This window comes from Macrobrachium rosenbergii, chromosome 19 (assembly GCF_040412425.1).
Source record: "Macrobrachium rosenbergii isolate ZJJX-2024 chromosome 19, ASM4041242v1, whole genome shotgun sequence".
NCBI classification, from domain to species: domain Eukaryota; kingdom Metazoa; phylum Arthropoda; class Malacostraca; order Decapoda; family Palaemonidae; genus Macrobrachium; species Macrobrachium rosenbergii.
Window position 1 is genome coordinate 792,736 of NC_089759.1, and position 14,043 is coordinate 806,778.

Consider the following 14,043-nt stretch of genomic DNA (forward strand, 5'->3'; position numbering starts at 1 on the left):
TCTTACTCGCGCCTTTGCCCGAGGTTCCAGGTTTGCTCCCGGAGGCTACAGGTGCTGAGACCTTAGCCTTGACGGGGGAAAGGAGATGCTTTCCTGGAAGACGAGGACTTAAAGCCCTTCGCCTTCCATGAAGTCTTCAGCTTCAACTTGGGGACAGCTGATGGAGCCCTGTCACCCAAGGTGGAAGACTTTACAAACCCTGAAAAGGAAGATACAGAGGAAGATGGGGAATCAAAAGGGCGCCTGCCCCAACAACCTCACTTACCTCGCTACCTACCACCTGGTCCTGCTCTGTATTCATAGGTTCCAGGTCCAAGTCCAAGGCGGCGACGTCCTCCGACACCTCCGCATAAAGGATGTCCTCTTGGGGTGGCTGGGTCGCATCCCGGATCTGCTGGATGATGGGGTTGGCCAAGATCTTCGGGAACCGCAGCAGCAACCCGGGCGCCGGGGTAAAGCAAGTCCCTCAACTTAGGCGTCGAGGACATAAGGCTTCCCGACGGAACATTTCTTCCAAACCCAGCCACCCAGGCGCGGAGAGACTCAAGGGCAGTCTTCTTAGAGGACTCGTCCGCCTGGAAGAAAACCAACAATTAGGGTTGATCTGAAATAAAACCCCGAAAACCACGTAAACACTAAACAGATATGAGGGACGTAAAGGAACGAAGAAGACTGTATCTTACCGACTCGTCCTGGATGCTTGCGCACAGAGCGAAGCAAACCTCACAGCCATCGGGGTGCCAAACAATAAGGTCATCCAACCGGACCGCACAGCCAGCGTGGGTCCGCACACCACGTGCCCATAGGGTTGCTGGAGGGAAGCGGTGCACCCCGGCTCCTCACAGCGAACAGTCTGTAAGTGTAAAAAAAGTACATGAACTTACCACTCTAGGCAACCTAAAGCTGGTAGGGCAGGGTATATCAACCTAGTACCAGAATGCTCCGGCGGAGAGAAAAACCCCTATCAGAAACTAGGCCAATAAGCCATAAATTAAACAGAGTGGTAGGTAAACTTTCCGACACCGGAATACTCCGGCAGAACGGAAGAACTGAGACAACAGGGCCTCACCACAAGGGCTGCCAGCAAAAAAAGACGGCGGAACCCCAGGGCAGAACACGGACTCAATCTCAATAAAATAAATAGTGGTGGAGTGAGAAGCTCACTCCGTTAGATAAACATAATATAAATATATATATAAAAGATAACAATAAACAAGTGATGGTAACAATGAAAGAATCATATCCGGAGACCGGAGGCACCTAATATAAAACCCGGAGCCCGAATCTTACTTCCCGCCAGAGAAACAATAGGTGGGTGAGGCGATGTCATCGCAAGGCCAAGTTCATAATATAAGCCGGAGTAATTATAATCAACCCAACCAAAGCAAATCGACGGAGAGAAAAGAACAAGAGATAGAATGTTTCAAACCCGCACGATCCTTGGAGAGTTGGTAAACGAAACATCAAAACAAACTCAGCGCTGCTAGGGACTAGCTCTGGGAGGGAACGAATCCTCTACCAGAGGGAGTCCCCAACTCGGAGAAAACGCCATCTAGCGTCACCCGCACGAGAATAGCAAGAGCTGGCCTGAGATGGGGGGGGGGGTGGGGTAGGGGAGGGGTAGGCTACGAAGGCGAAAAACAGGAGACAAGGGGAAAGTACTTCACCAGCTCGACTGCAATCACACGCCACGCCAAGATAATGAAACTTGGGATGGCAGGACAAGCCTACTCCTAGAGGAAAAGGGATAGCGACCAAGGTCTCAACACCCGACTCCTGCCTAGACAAAGCCTAGGTCAACGCCCTAACCTAGGCATGGCCTAGGCTAACGGAGAGGGACAAGGAAGGGTGGGGAGGAAATAACAGGGAGAGAAATTTGTGCCGAGAACAACCAGGGCCGAAGAGGGGGGGAAGGCAATATAGCCTAGAGGAGGCACACCCAATGAACTCTACCCCTTCAAAAGAAGGTGGAGAACAAAGGGGTCTCACTCTGCCACCCAAAAACGGCCACTGGAGGAAACAGCAACAAAACTCCCTCAACCTGAGGGATCCACCCCACGCCTAACCTACTAGGAGGGCGGGAGGTCAAGGAAGCAAACAAGCCTATCAATATGAAAGGCAAGGGAAGAAACCCACACAACAATACAAAAAAAACCATCACAAATAAACACAATAACATAAAATATATATTCCAAGAATAATGTGCTCAATCTGCGAGGTGCGTAGCCTAGCTCCGAGGAAGCGGTTAGACAATCGAGCTGACGCTACCCCGAAGGAACAAGGCAACAAAATAAAATAAAAAAAAGAGAGCACCATCGCCAAGAATGTGATAATGATAATAATGGTAAACTAAAAGACCAACATGGAACTCATCCTGGGGGGAAACCTGACGGGGAATCACCCTACAAAGGCCGAACCCGGCCAATGAGGGTCAGTCATACAAAAACAAAACTCCAATAAAACACCCACCAGGAAACACCGCCAGGATGAGAACCAGGGGGCAAGATATATAATATAACGACAAAGAGACAACCCCAACAGAAAAACTGGGGGGCAATCTCACGGTCGACATGGCTGGCTGGGGACGCCGTGGCGTCATAACAAGATCCCATAAATGTGAAATACGGACTGATGCAGCCAAAAATCAACAAAACCCCACAATAAGATGGTACTTAACTTAGAGATGGTGAAACTGCTTGAAGACATGACAAAAAGCAGGAAACAAATCCAAAAAAGGGGCACAAGCACAAAAATTCTTGGTGACGCAATCACGTGCTAGAAAATGGAAGGAATGTAGGTGGCACTGGTGTCGCCAGCCTGGCGGACGTGTGAGCATGGGGGCTGGAACGGCTCACCGCTCTCTTTCGAGGGGTTTTGACATGGGGATATCTTTCGAGTGTGGCTCTGTGGTTGTGATCCTTTCACTCACCCTTGGTTATACCGACGTCTTCCTTGTGGAAGACGCTCGATCTGGGGGTAGTAACCCCAGCATTCCTGAAAGCTCTTTTTCTCTGGTATATCTAGCATTTTATACCTAGAAATTCGTGTTAGTATGGAATTTCACCGGCTGACACGGGGCTGGACTCAGAAATGACCCTAATCATGCTTCCAAATTATTAAGCTAACTTTTAAATGAAATTAAAGTTACTGTAATTTCATTTAAAAGTTAGCTTAATACATCACCTTTGAAAAAAGAAATAAATGGTTGACATAAAAATAGAGTTGGAAGGGAATTTCTGTCTCTCTCCCCTTCTGACTGATTTATTTTTAGAAGTCTTCTCAACCTTTTTTTGATAACTTCTTTATCCTACGTCTCTTTCTCTTTGTTCTGAAATACTTTTTCATGAACAAACAGTGTTTTTTATTTTGACTAACACAACTCTTAGTTATTATGTCTCTATGTTTTTGAACGTGTTTGCCACAATAGCGCATTTACACTTCTTAGATGGTCCGGGTAAAATTAGATCAATTTAAACTATCTGCTCTATAGGTAAAGATGTACAGAGAAATGTGTGAGCACCAACTATGAGAGAGAGAGAGAGAGAGAGAGAGAGAGAGAGAGAGAGAGAATAAGAGAGAGAGGAGATAACACAAAGATGCTTACTTAAGAGAGTGAAATTATTTATCAATTATTATGGAGACTGAGAGAATAACACAAGAGAGTGAGAGATTGTCCTTACTTGAAATATCAAGTTAAATTATTTATGAATTATTACACAGACAGAGAAAATAACATGAGAGAGAGAGAGAGAGAGAGAGAGAAAGTTATTCTTACTGTAGGTATCAAAAGATGGAAATTCAGTATTAAACTAACTTTTAAATGAAATTAAAGTTACTGTAATTTCATTTAAAAGTTAGCTTAATACATTACCCTTAAAATAACAAATACATGGTTGATGTAAGAATATAGGAGAGTGTGAAGATTAGTATCCTATTTCTCTCTCTCTCCCCATTCCACCGATCTATTTTTAGAAGTCTTCTCAACCTCATTTTTAAAAACTTCTTTTCTCGGCTCGACCTGTGTCACCCAGTGAAATGGTTCCAATAGCACACATTTCTAGGTATAACTATTGCTAAATATACCAGAGAAAAAAGCTATCCATAATGCCAGGGTTACTACCCCTGGATCGATCACCACAATGGTGTCGGTATGCACTAGGGGTGAGTGGTAACCACTATCACAGGTCTTCATCCTATAGATCTCTCTATTCTCAAAGTCCCAAACTTGTGGGAGCCGTACCAACGATTGCCTCCCGCTCACCCGCTAGGTACCACCCGCACCCGCCATCTTCATTCCAATCTTAGCACGAACACGCGTACACCGCAAAAATTTTCTTTGGTGATTGTGTTCTCTTTTTCCGCTCAAATCATGTCCTCCATCGAGAATTTTCCACCATCTAAGTTGAGTACTATTTCTGATTGGTTTTTTAACGCAAGAGGCATTGTACTTATGAACTGTACGTAAATAATGTTTACCAGTGTAAATAGTTCTGATACGCAGCCGAGCGTAGGCTGTGTTTGCCTCTTTCCCGTTTTCGACCTTCAGTTTCAGCTTTTCTATTAGCAGAACGAATTCTGCTAGTTTTTATCCATACTCCATTCAGTTTGGAGCTTAATTGGAGAAGTTACCATGTCGCTGGTAGGAGATAAGGAACCTGGTATCATGGCCGAGCTAGGCTCAACCTTTTCTGATAATAGAATTTGAGTCTTTTTATCGGTTTCCTTCCTCCACCAGCGAGTTGGTGCCTTCTCGATGGTGTGATTATTATTATCATAATGATAGCTGATATGTACAAGGATGGATGGCATGTCCATTCCTGGATTAATTTATGCATGTGATTTGGCATCAGGGGTAGGCCATCTTGGTACCTAACGTTACCTATATAACCAATGTTTTCTGGACCTTCTCTGCCGCAGAGTCATTTATGTATTTATATATGCTTAATCTTTAGGCTAACCCACACCACGGGTGGTTAACTTTATTTATGTTTTGTTGTTCAGATACTAGGTAGTTTTAATTCCAATATAAGGTAGTTAACTAGCCTAGCCTACCTAGGCTAGGCATGACAGCAATCTTACACAATGCTCAGGCTACCTAGCTCTCCTGACCAGGCCGTTTCTTTACGGTTTTGGAGGGGAAGTTAGGCTAGTGAGGGAGTTCCCCATTCACACTTAGCCCACCTGACCAGGCCGTTAGGTTTTGGAGGGTGAGGTTTATGCTAGTGAGAGAGTTCCTCATTCACAATTAGCCCACCTGGCCAGGCCATTAGGTTTTGGAGGGTAAGGTTAGATTAGTGAGAGGGCTCCTCAATTCATATTTTGCCACCTGACCAAGCTGTCTCGGTTTTGGAGGGTGTGGCTGAGTTAGCTGACGGTGGGTCCGTCTCTCCCCACACCGGTGGCACTAAATCCTGGCCTTCCTGACCAGGCCAAAAGCTTTGGTTTTTGGAGGGTAGGCTAGGATTAGTTAACCCGGCTTTTTCGTGTCCTGTAGCCTAGTCCCCTTTTTACCTTAACGATTAGAATTTGGCGACGTTGCCTGAGTGACTTCCTCGTAAGAGAAGGCCAAACAACTCGCGATATGTGGAACGCGGGTGATACCTAAAATGGCAGACCCTAACGCTGAATCATAAATAAATTTAATCCAAGAATTTACATGTCATCCATCACCTAGTTACATCAGAAAAGATCATGAGCATAACAGTACCATCTTGGGTTAGAATGTACCGCTCTCCTGCAGAGGAAGGGGGCCAGGGAAAAGGAGAATTTATAATCAGAAAGGTGGGAGGGGAAAAAGCCTCCATGTAGCCTAGATCAGTCATGATACGGGCTCCTCACCCCTTACCAGCGAAAGGGTAATTCAGAAATAAAATTCCATGAAAGGAGAATATAAAACATATAAAATATATATAATTGTGAAAGAAACAAGCAGAAATCCCTGCTATAACCATAACAAGACTGAGGGTCCAGTATGGCTTGAGGCTGTAAAACCGGCAGCGATCGGGTGGCATCGTGTTATTTAACCCCGTAATTACTAAATTAAAGGTCAAATAAGAAGCCTCTATAAGAAAAAAACCAAAAGGAGATGGTACTCAACTTAGGTGTAGCAAAAATCCTGAACGGATGACATGATGATGGTGCAAAACCATTTTAAATAACAGCACTGAGAAAAACACAAAGATGTTTACAAGCGTGCTAAGTTGGAATGATACCAAGATGGCGGCTGAGGTGTTGGTTGGCTGGGAGATGAGCGTTAGGTATGTGACGGCCCCTCACTTTTCGGGACTTTGAGATTGGAGATCTCTATAGGGCAGAGGCCTGTGGCAGTAGCAACACTCACCCTTTGTGTATACCGACGCCATTATAAATGGCGCTCGAACTGGGGGTCAGTGAACCTGGCATTGTATTTAGCTTTTCTCTGGTATTTTTAGCAATACTTATACCTAGAAATATGTGCTGAATGGATATTTCACCGGGTGACACAGGTCTTCCCCCAGAAATAGATTTTTCCTTTGTCAAAATCCCTTTTCTTTTTTGAGGGTAATGTATTAAGCCAACTTTTAAATGAAATTATGTTAATTTAATACTGAATTTCCATCTTTTGATATCTAAAGTAAGAATAGCTTCTCTCTCTCTCTCTCTCTCTCTCTCTCTCATGTTATTCGCTCTGTTTCCGTAATAATTCATAAACAATTTAACTTGATATTTCAAGTAAGGACAATCTCTCTCTCTCTCTCTCTCTCGCTCTCTCGCTCTCTCTCTCTCTCTCTCTCTCTCTCTCTCTCTCTCTCTCTCTCAGTAATAATTGACAAAGAATTTCACTCTCTTAAGTAGGCACAACCCTTATCTCTCTCTCTCACTCTCGTTCATAGTTAGCACTCACACATTTTCACAACTTATTATTTCTTTGTACATCTTTACCTGTACTGTAGATAGTTTAAATTGATCTAATTTTACCTGTACTACCATCTACGAAGTGTAAATGCACTAGTGTGGCAAATACGTTCTAAAACATAGAGACATAATAACTAAGAGTTGTATTAGTCAAAATAAAAAACGTTTGTTCATGAAAAAGCATTTCAGGACAAAGAGAAAGAGATGTAGAATAAAGAAGTTATTAAAAAGAGGTTAAGAAGACTTCTAAAAATAGATCGGTAGGAAGGGGAGAGAGAGAGAAATTCTCTTCCAACTCTTTATTTTTATGTCAACCATTTATTTCTTTTTTTAAGGGTAATGTATTAAGCTAACTTTTAAATGAAATTACAGTAACTTTAATTTCATTTAAAATTTAGCCTAATAATTTGGGAGCATGATTAGGGTCATATTTAGAAATAAGCATTCATTAGCATTTTTAGAGACCATGCCAAACTAGCTCGAAAATTCACCTAGGGTGAGGGGTTCTGGAACCTAACCTCGCATAAGTTCGGGGTATGACTCTATATCATGCCTGCATTGTTTTTGATGAATGACATAACATTTTGTTGTGCTAATGTAATTTATTTGAATGGTTTTATTTCAGTCAATGGGTTATGGATCAAGAGCTCTTAACCTTCTTGGTGAATACTACAGAGGACGACACATAGCTCTAGATGAGGAACAAGATATACCAATCAGCCCACCAAAGAATCATCAGGAATATAATGTTATTGGTAAGACTACAGTATTATGTATGTGATGTCATGCTGTTGTTTGCAACAGTTCCTATGTATATGGTAAATTGAATTTCCCCTTTTATTGGTTTCAGTGCCACGCCACAGTGAGGTACCTCTGCTGTCTAAGTTGGAAGAAAGGAGACCAGAGCCTGTAAACTACCTGAGTGTGTCGTTTGGTGTGACTCAGCCTCTCTTTAAATTCTGGAAGCGAGCGGGTTTCTTGCCTTTGTACATAAGGTAAGATTTTTCCTTTAATTTATCATATAAAAATTCATATTCATGTTCCAATTTTTATTTATTTGTATTTTTTTTAGTTTTCAACTTTCAGGTGCATAGAGAGAAAAACCAAGTACAGTTAAAGAATTATGAAATCAGGCTAGATGCCTGTTAATTGTTATGCTAGAGTGAGGTTTGTCTGGTGTGGACTGAGGATCTAGCCTCAAGTTTGCAAAAGGTTTAGCTAATGTTTTCAGTGGCAGTGGTTAGTTTCTCTCTTCTGGAGTTGGGCTAGAGGTATTTCCTGAGCATGTTACTCCATTAAGTTCTTAGTTTCCTAAATGCTGTCAGTTCCAGCTATTAGAGATTTTAGTTCTTTGTCTTCGTATATTTTAGGTACAGCTCTACTAGACATTGCTTACAACCTGGACCCCAGGAGGTTTTTAGGTCAGTGTAATTAAGGTGCCTGGTATACCATAACTCTTTGAATAGAATTCCAAGTGTTGTGGAATGCTGGCTTGTGCACTGACCTAAGTTGAAAGCAAAAATATCTATTTTGAGGTTTTCCCTTCTCAGGGTTGTTAAATGCAGACTGGACCTTATTGAAAGGTAATGAGTTTAACACTTTTATGCCATATAATAGAAATTAGAGTGTACTCAAATAGATTAAGTAGGAGTGAACAAAACTACGTTTAAATGCACTGCCCATTTTCTCTGTTGTTTGGTCAGATTAACACAATGAACATCATCCTGAGTTATTACGGTACCTTACTGAAGGTAATTATTCATTATGAAAATTTTAGTGGATGCACTGAGCCGCTGAGATAAGTATGTAATAGCAATGGAAGGGGCCCAACATCCAGAGGTTGGCTGTATACAGTGGGCTGTGGGCATCCCCTGTTATGGATCTGTTTGAGACTAAAGGGATTTGTCTTTTTGTCAATTTTTTGTCCACCAGTGCAAGGTCCGTCCTCTAGCTTGAGCGGGGACACCAAGCTGTTCCCTGGTTAGGTCTAGACTGTAATACCTTTCCTGATTTTACTGGGTTTCAGGAAGTCATCAATGTATCAGGGCAATTTTGTAAGTTGTTTCTTGGCGTTGATTATCCCAGGTGACCAGGGAAAGCTGGGCTTCCAGTTTCTTTCAGTGTTGGATGCAAGCAACCAAGAGATGAAAGGTTTTATCACAATCCCGAAGGCCACAGATGACTGTGTGATATGATCCATGGTTCTGGTGAGCTCAAGGCAGGGCCTCGCAGTAATGCCATTATCAGTGCTGAAAGAGAGTCTAATCAATTCTGCCAACAACAGTGGTCAGGGTGTAAGTCATGGTCCCACATTAAGGGGTTTTTTCCAGCACCGATACCTCTATAAACAACATTTTCTCAAGCATGAGGAAACTTCTTTGTAGCAGCCTTTAAGACTAAAGGGCCATGTTGGCTTTGGTTATAGGCTTGTCTAGGACAAAGGCATCTAGATGTTTTTCAAGGTGCTAAGGTGGAGTTTCACAGGTCTCTGCCATGTACATTACCTTGAAATCTGTATGGTGTTCTTGAGTTCATTATTTTATCGCCTTTTGAACCATTTAGAACAAGCTCCTGGTAGAGAAGTTTCTATGGAAACTTCACAGTACCTTAGACACAACTAAAGAGTGAGAGAGCCACAGTTTTAGTCAGATAAGGTAGGCTTTGTTAAAGACAAGGCAATTGTTTTGCCTTGTTTTGGGCTAAGTACAGTATCTCTACCCAGCCTGGAGTCACAAGGTCTTGAGGAAGTTGACCCCTTGGGAGTCCAGTACTAACTTGAAGAATTGCTGGAATTGCACTAAGAGGATTAAGCCTGATGTAAAGGTTCTTCGTATAGTGATTCGGAAACCAGAGCTTCCGAAAAGTAGGAATGTAATATCCTTGTCATTAGGTCTTTGGTTAAGGACTTTCATGCTAATTTCTGTCCTTAATGGAAGGTAAGCCACTTGACATGTGAGCAACGGCTGCAACTTTTAAATTTGGAAAGAACTTTTCCTTGGATAAGATATTGAAGTCACTCGGTGGCATGGTAATTTTGTATTTGCTATGGTTTATCCTCATGGTGCAGAGATTAAGCACGATTATTGCAGAGCATTAACTCCTCTGGCTGTGCAGGGGATATTATCTCCCAAATTGATAGGCAGCCTTTTTTGGCCCAGTGCTTTTTAAACCTGTTATGGCTTTTGGGAAGATTGGGGGTACTCAGTGTCGAGTATTCGAAGTACTGTGCTTCCCAACTTTTATGTGGGCATAGGTTCCAAAACCCACCAAGGAAATACAAAATCCCCTCTAAAAATGCTTATAACTGGCTTACAATTGCCAAATACCCTGTACCCCAGAAATGAAAATGCTTATAACTGCCTATTTTCAGTTAACTGCCTAATTTAATATACCTTAGATTATCATACTAAAACAATTTAATATCATTTCAAACAAAAATACACCCCAAACCATCATCCCAAAACACCCAAAGTCAGCATACATTACCCTCCTACAACTGTTACTCTTAAGTATACTGTATACACCCCTAAAATGCTTATAGCTGCCTATTTTAACAGTTCAAACGAAAAATATACCTCAAACGATCGCCCCAGAACACCCCAAATATCATTTCAAAGTCATTGTAGAACTTTGTGTACCTGCCTACAACTGTTGATTTTAAGTATCCCCTATAATTCAGACACGCACTCTTTCTTTTACCTAATGTAACATCATGCATTGTCTGCTGTACTGCGCATAGTATACGTACATTTTATTATATTTTGCTGTGTTGTAAGATGATTTTGAAATATATACTGTACAGTACATATTTTAAGACAGTACTTCTGTATAGAGCATATCTAAAATGCGTGGGTGGTTTAGAATGACGGGACCCGTTCCTCCAAAGAGAATGCTAGGTTTCTTGTGACATTTTGGTATTTTTGTGATTATATACAAATACATTTATAATAAAAAATTATTTAGTACAGTAAGTTCTTGGTTTACGTCATTTTGTGATTAGCCCTCACCATCTCCCATAAATTTATTAAAAAATTCTCTCTCTCTCTCTCTCTCTCAGTATACATATCCTTTAATGAGAAAACAAAGGAAAATATCAGTAAAACGTAATTTCACTTACAGAATCCATTTATAATGTATTGATTTAATCACCGTAGAAATATTTGAAATCTGAATTTCATTTGTAGCCAGCTCAAAACCTCCACTAGCAAATTCTCCGACGACAGAGTCTCTCTCTCTCTCTCATATATCAGTGCTGTACTGTACATGTTCTTTAATGAAATATCGATTACTATACCATAAACATAAAAAAAAACACGAAAATAAGCAAATCTTACAAGTTCATTACTAGATTGACGTAGGTATTGTTGCCATATTTTTTGCTTTGTCTGATTTATTGTACCGTATTTCATTACAAGTTTAGTTGACTATGATTGTCACACATATAACAGTACACAAGAGAATATTTTATCACCGTTGATGCTTCATCTCTTAATCACCCTAAAAATATTTAAAATCTGAATTTCATGCGTAGGCAACACCAAACCGATGTTCTGACTCTCCTCCAGCCATAGTTTAACCATGCCTTTGAAGTCTCATCCCCAGGAAGTAACTATGCTTAGACTTACATGTATAAACACTTCAGTTTTCTCTCTCTCTCTCTCCCCCCTTAGTATACATATCCTTTAATGAAAAAACAGCAAAATATCAATAAAATGTAATTTCACTCACAGAATCCATTTATACTGTGCTTAGACTTCGATATAAACTCTCTCTCTTTCTCTCTCTCAGTATACATATCCTTTAACGAAAAAACAGCAAAATATCAATAAAACGTTATTTCACGGACAGAATCCATTTACGTTTATTTTGTGCTTAGACTTCAATGTAAACTCTCACTCTCTCTCTCTCTCTCTCTCTCTCTCTCTCTCTCTCTCTCTCTCTCTCTCTCTCTCTCTCTCTCTCTCTCTCTCTCTCTCTCAGTACACATATCCTTTTATGAAAAAGTACAGTAATTAGTGAATACACAGTGTTGCTCTAGGAAAAAAAGTGAATTAGTGATAATTTTAGAGATACGGTCTATAGAAAAATTCGTGAATTGGTGAAAGTTCCCGCAGAAAAGTGAAAAGAGATGTTCCACAAAAATCCGTGACGAAATGAAACATGAAAAAGTGAAGAACGTAAAAGTGGGGTAATACTGTATACCCTTTTGTACATATGTACTTTTTAGTTATCCATTGTTGGTACTGCAGGGGTTGGGTGCAGTAACTGTACCCTTCCATCCACTGAAGGGGGCCACCCTCCAAAGAGTCCTCAGCTATCTTCATGATGAGGATCTCATACCTGAGTGGTAATCCTCCAAAGGTGTCAGTGATGGCTGATGGATTGAATCTTTGGGTAAACAAACACCTGTTTTGTATAAAATATTTTGTTAGTAGCCTTTGAAGGGTTGACTGATTTCCACTTTGCCCACCTCCTTTTTCAAATGGAATCAGCTATATAAATACTTAATTTAAGATTTATTTTTTAAATACCTCTCCATTATATAAATTACCCTCCCTACCTTCCCACATTCAAAGGGGACAGAAGTAGACTGACCAGTTATGAATGCTTGTACCTATCGGTCCCCTGGTGGGGAGTGGGGGAAGTAGATGGAAACAGCTATTTATAGAAAACTGAGTGTTCTCGTTTTTTGTTTCAATCTGTCAAACTGCTGCTGGTGTGTAAGTAAAAGCTATATTTCTGGGTTTTCCGACCTGTGTCACCCGGTGAAATAACCTTTCAGCACTTATTTCTAGGTAAAGCTATTGCTAAATATACCAGAGAAAAGCTAAAAAAGCTAAGCCGGAGTTACTACCCCAAAAGCGAGCTCCATGAAATGGAGTCGTGTATGAGAAAGGGTGAGATTGTCACAATCACAGGCCTCCGCCCTGTAAACATTCCCAATGTCAAAAGTCCCACCGAGTGAGGTGCCGTTACAAACCCATGCATCACTCGCGGACTGTAAACAAACCGGCGTCACCCACATTCCACTTTTAGCACGCGTTCGCTATTGTTCTGTTCGTGTGTGCGCTTCTTTGTGTTTCAATTTTTGGTTGACTGTGGCATCCTCCCTGGATTCTTCTTCACCTAAGTTGAGTACCATCTCTGTTTTTTATTTTAGGCGGTTGAGGCTCCTTATTTCCCTCTAATTTAATAATTAGGGGGATTTATAACGCCCGTCTCATCCACCTTCTCCCGACCCCATGTGACCTTCAGTCTCGGTGCGGGATTTTTATGTTGGGGCTTCGTTCCCCTTCATTTTCTTAATGTTGTGCCTTTTTGCTTATCCTATATTCAATTGGGCTTTTATATTATTGTTTTATTACCCTTCTCTGGGGAAGTTAGGGTCCTTGTCGTTTAGGCTACGAGTTTTCCCCCTCGGGCCTATCCGTTCTTTATCAATTCTTATATGCGTTGTATTTTGGACCCTCACTTCCTCCAGTGTTTGGGTATATTATTTGAGATGGTACAGTTATGCTTATCAAGCTTATTTTAAGCCTAGCGCACGGATGTCTTTGAATATTTTCGGATTATATCCTTTGTTTTTATTCTGGAAGGTCGGCCATTTTCCCTCCGCGCTCGTATCACGTTGGGTTTGGTCCTCCCTTCTACATATGTCCTTATGATTAGTTGAATCATTGTTTATTTTTTTTGCCTAGGATAGGTTAACTTTAGGCTAGTCGAGTAGATACCTTCTTCCCCTGGGCTTCCTCCGTCAGCCAGCCGGCTGTGTTAGGTTAGCCTAGGATTAGGCTATGGCGTTCTCGTCCCTTTCTTGGGAGAGAAGGTTTGGTGTGTAGGAGGGTTCATGGTTGGAGCTCCCCTTTGTGTGGCGTTTGGTTAGAGAAGTCGGGCTTGCGCTTCTCCCTCTCCCTGTTTCGGCCTTTCCGTTTAGACTATTGAGTCCTAATAAGGTTAAGCTGGAATAGCGAGGGTATCTCGCGTAGCCTACCTTTATCCGAACCACATCTTCGGGTTATTCTCCATCTTCATGTATACCCCCTCTCCTACCCCCATTACTCCTTCCTTCCCCCCCCCCCCACCTCCTCACCCTCTCCCACCCTTGGTTCGCTTTCATATAATATGTTAACTTACCAAGGCCCGAGAGTT

At 41.6% G+C, this 14,043-nt stretch overlaps 1 protein-coding gene across 1 annotated transcript in view; it reads left to right on the plus strand.

Annotated features, from left to right (window-relative positions):
- The window catches only part of LOC136848545 (RNA cytidine acetyltransferase-like), a 427,260-nt gene that overhangs the window by 299,995 nt on the left and 113,222 nt on the right, over window positions 1-14,043 (plus strand). Inside the window, exons 13-14 of the mRNA XM_067120821.1 lie at window positions 7,520-7,649; window positions 7,745-7,889. Of these exons, the coding sequence (XP_066976922.1) occupies window positions 7,520-7,649; window positions 7,745-7,889 (275 nt within the window). The remainder of the gene's footprint in view (window positions 1-7,519; window positions 7,650-7,744; window positions 7,890-14,043) is intronic.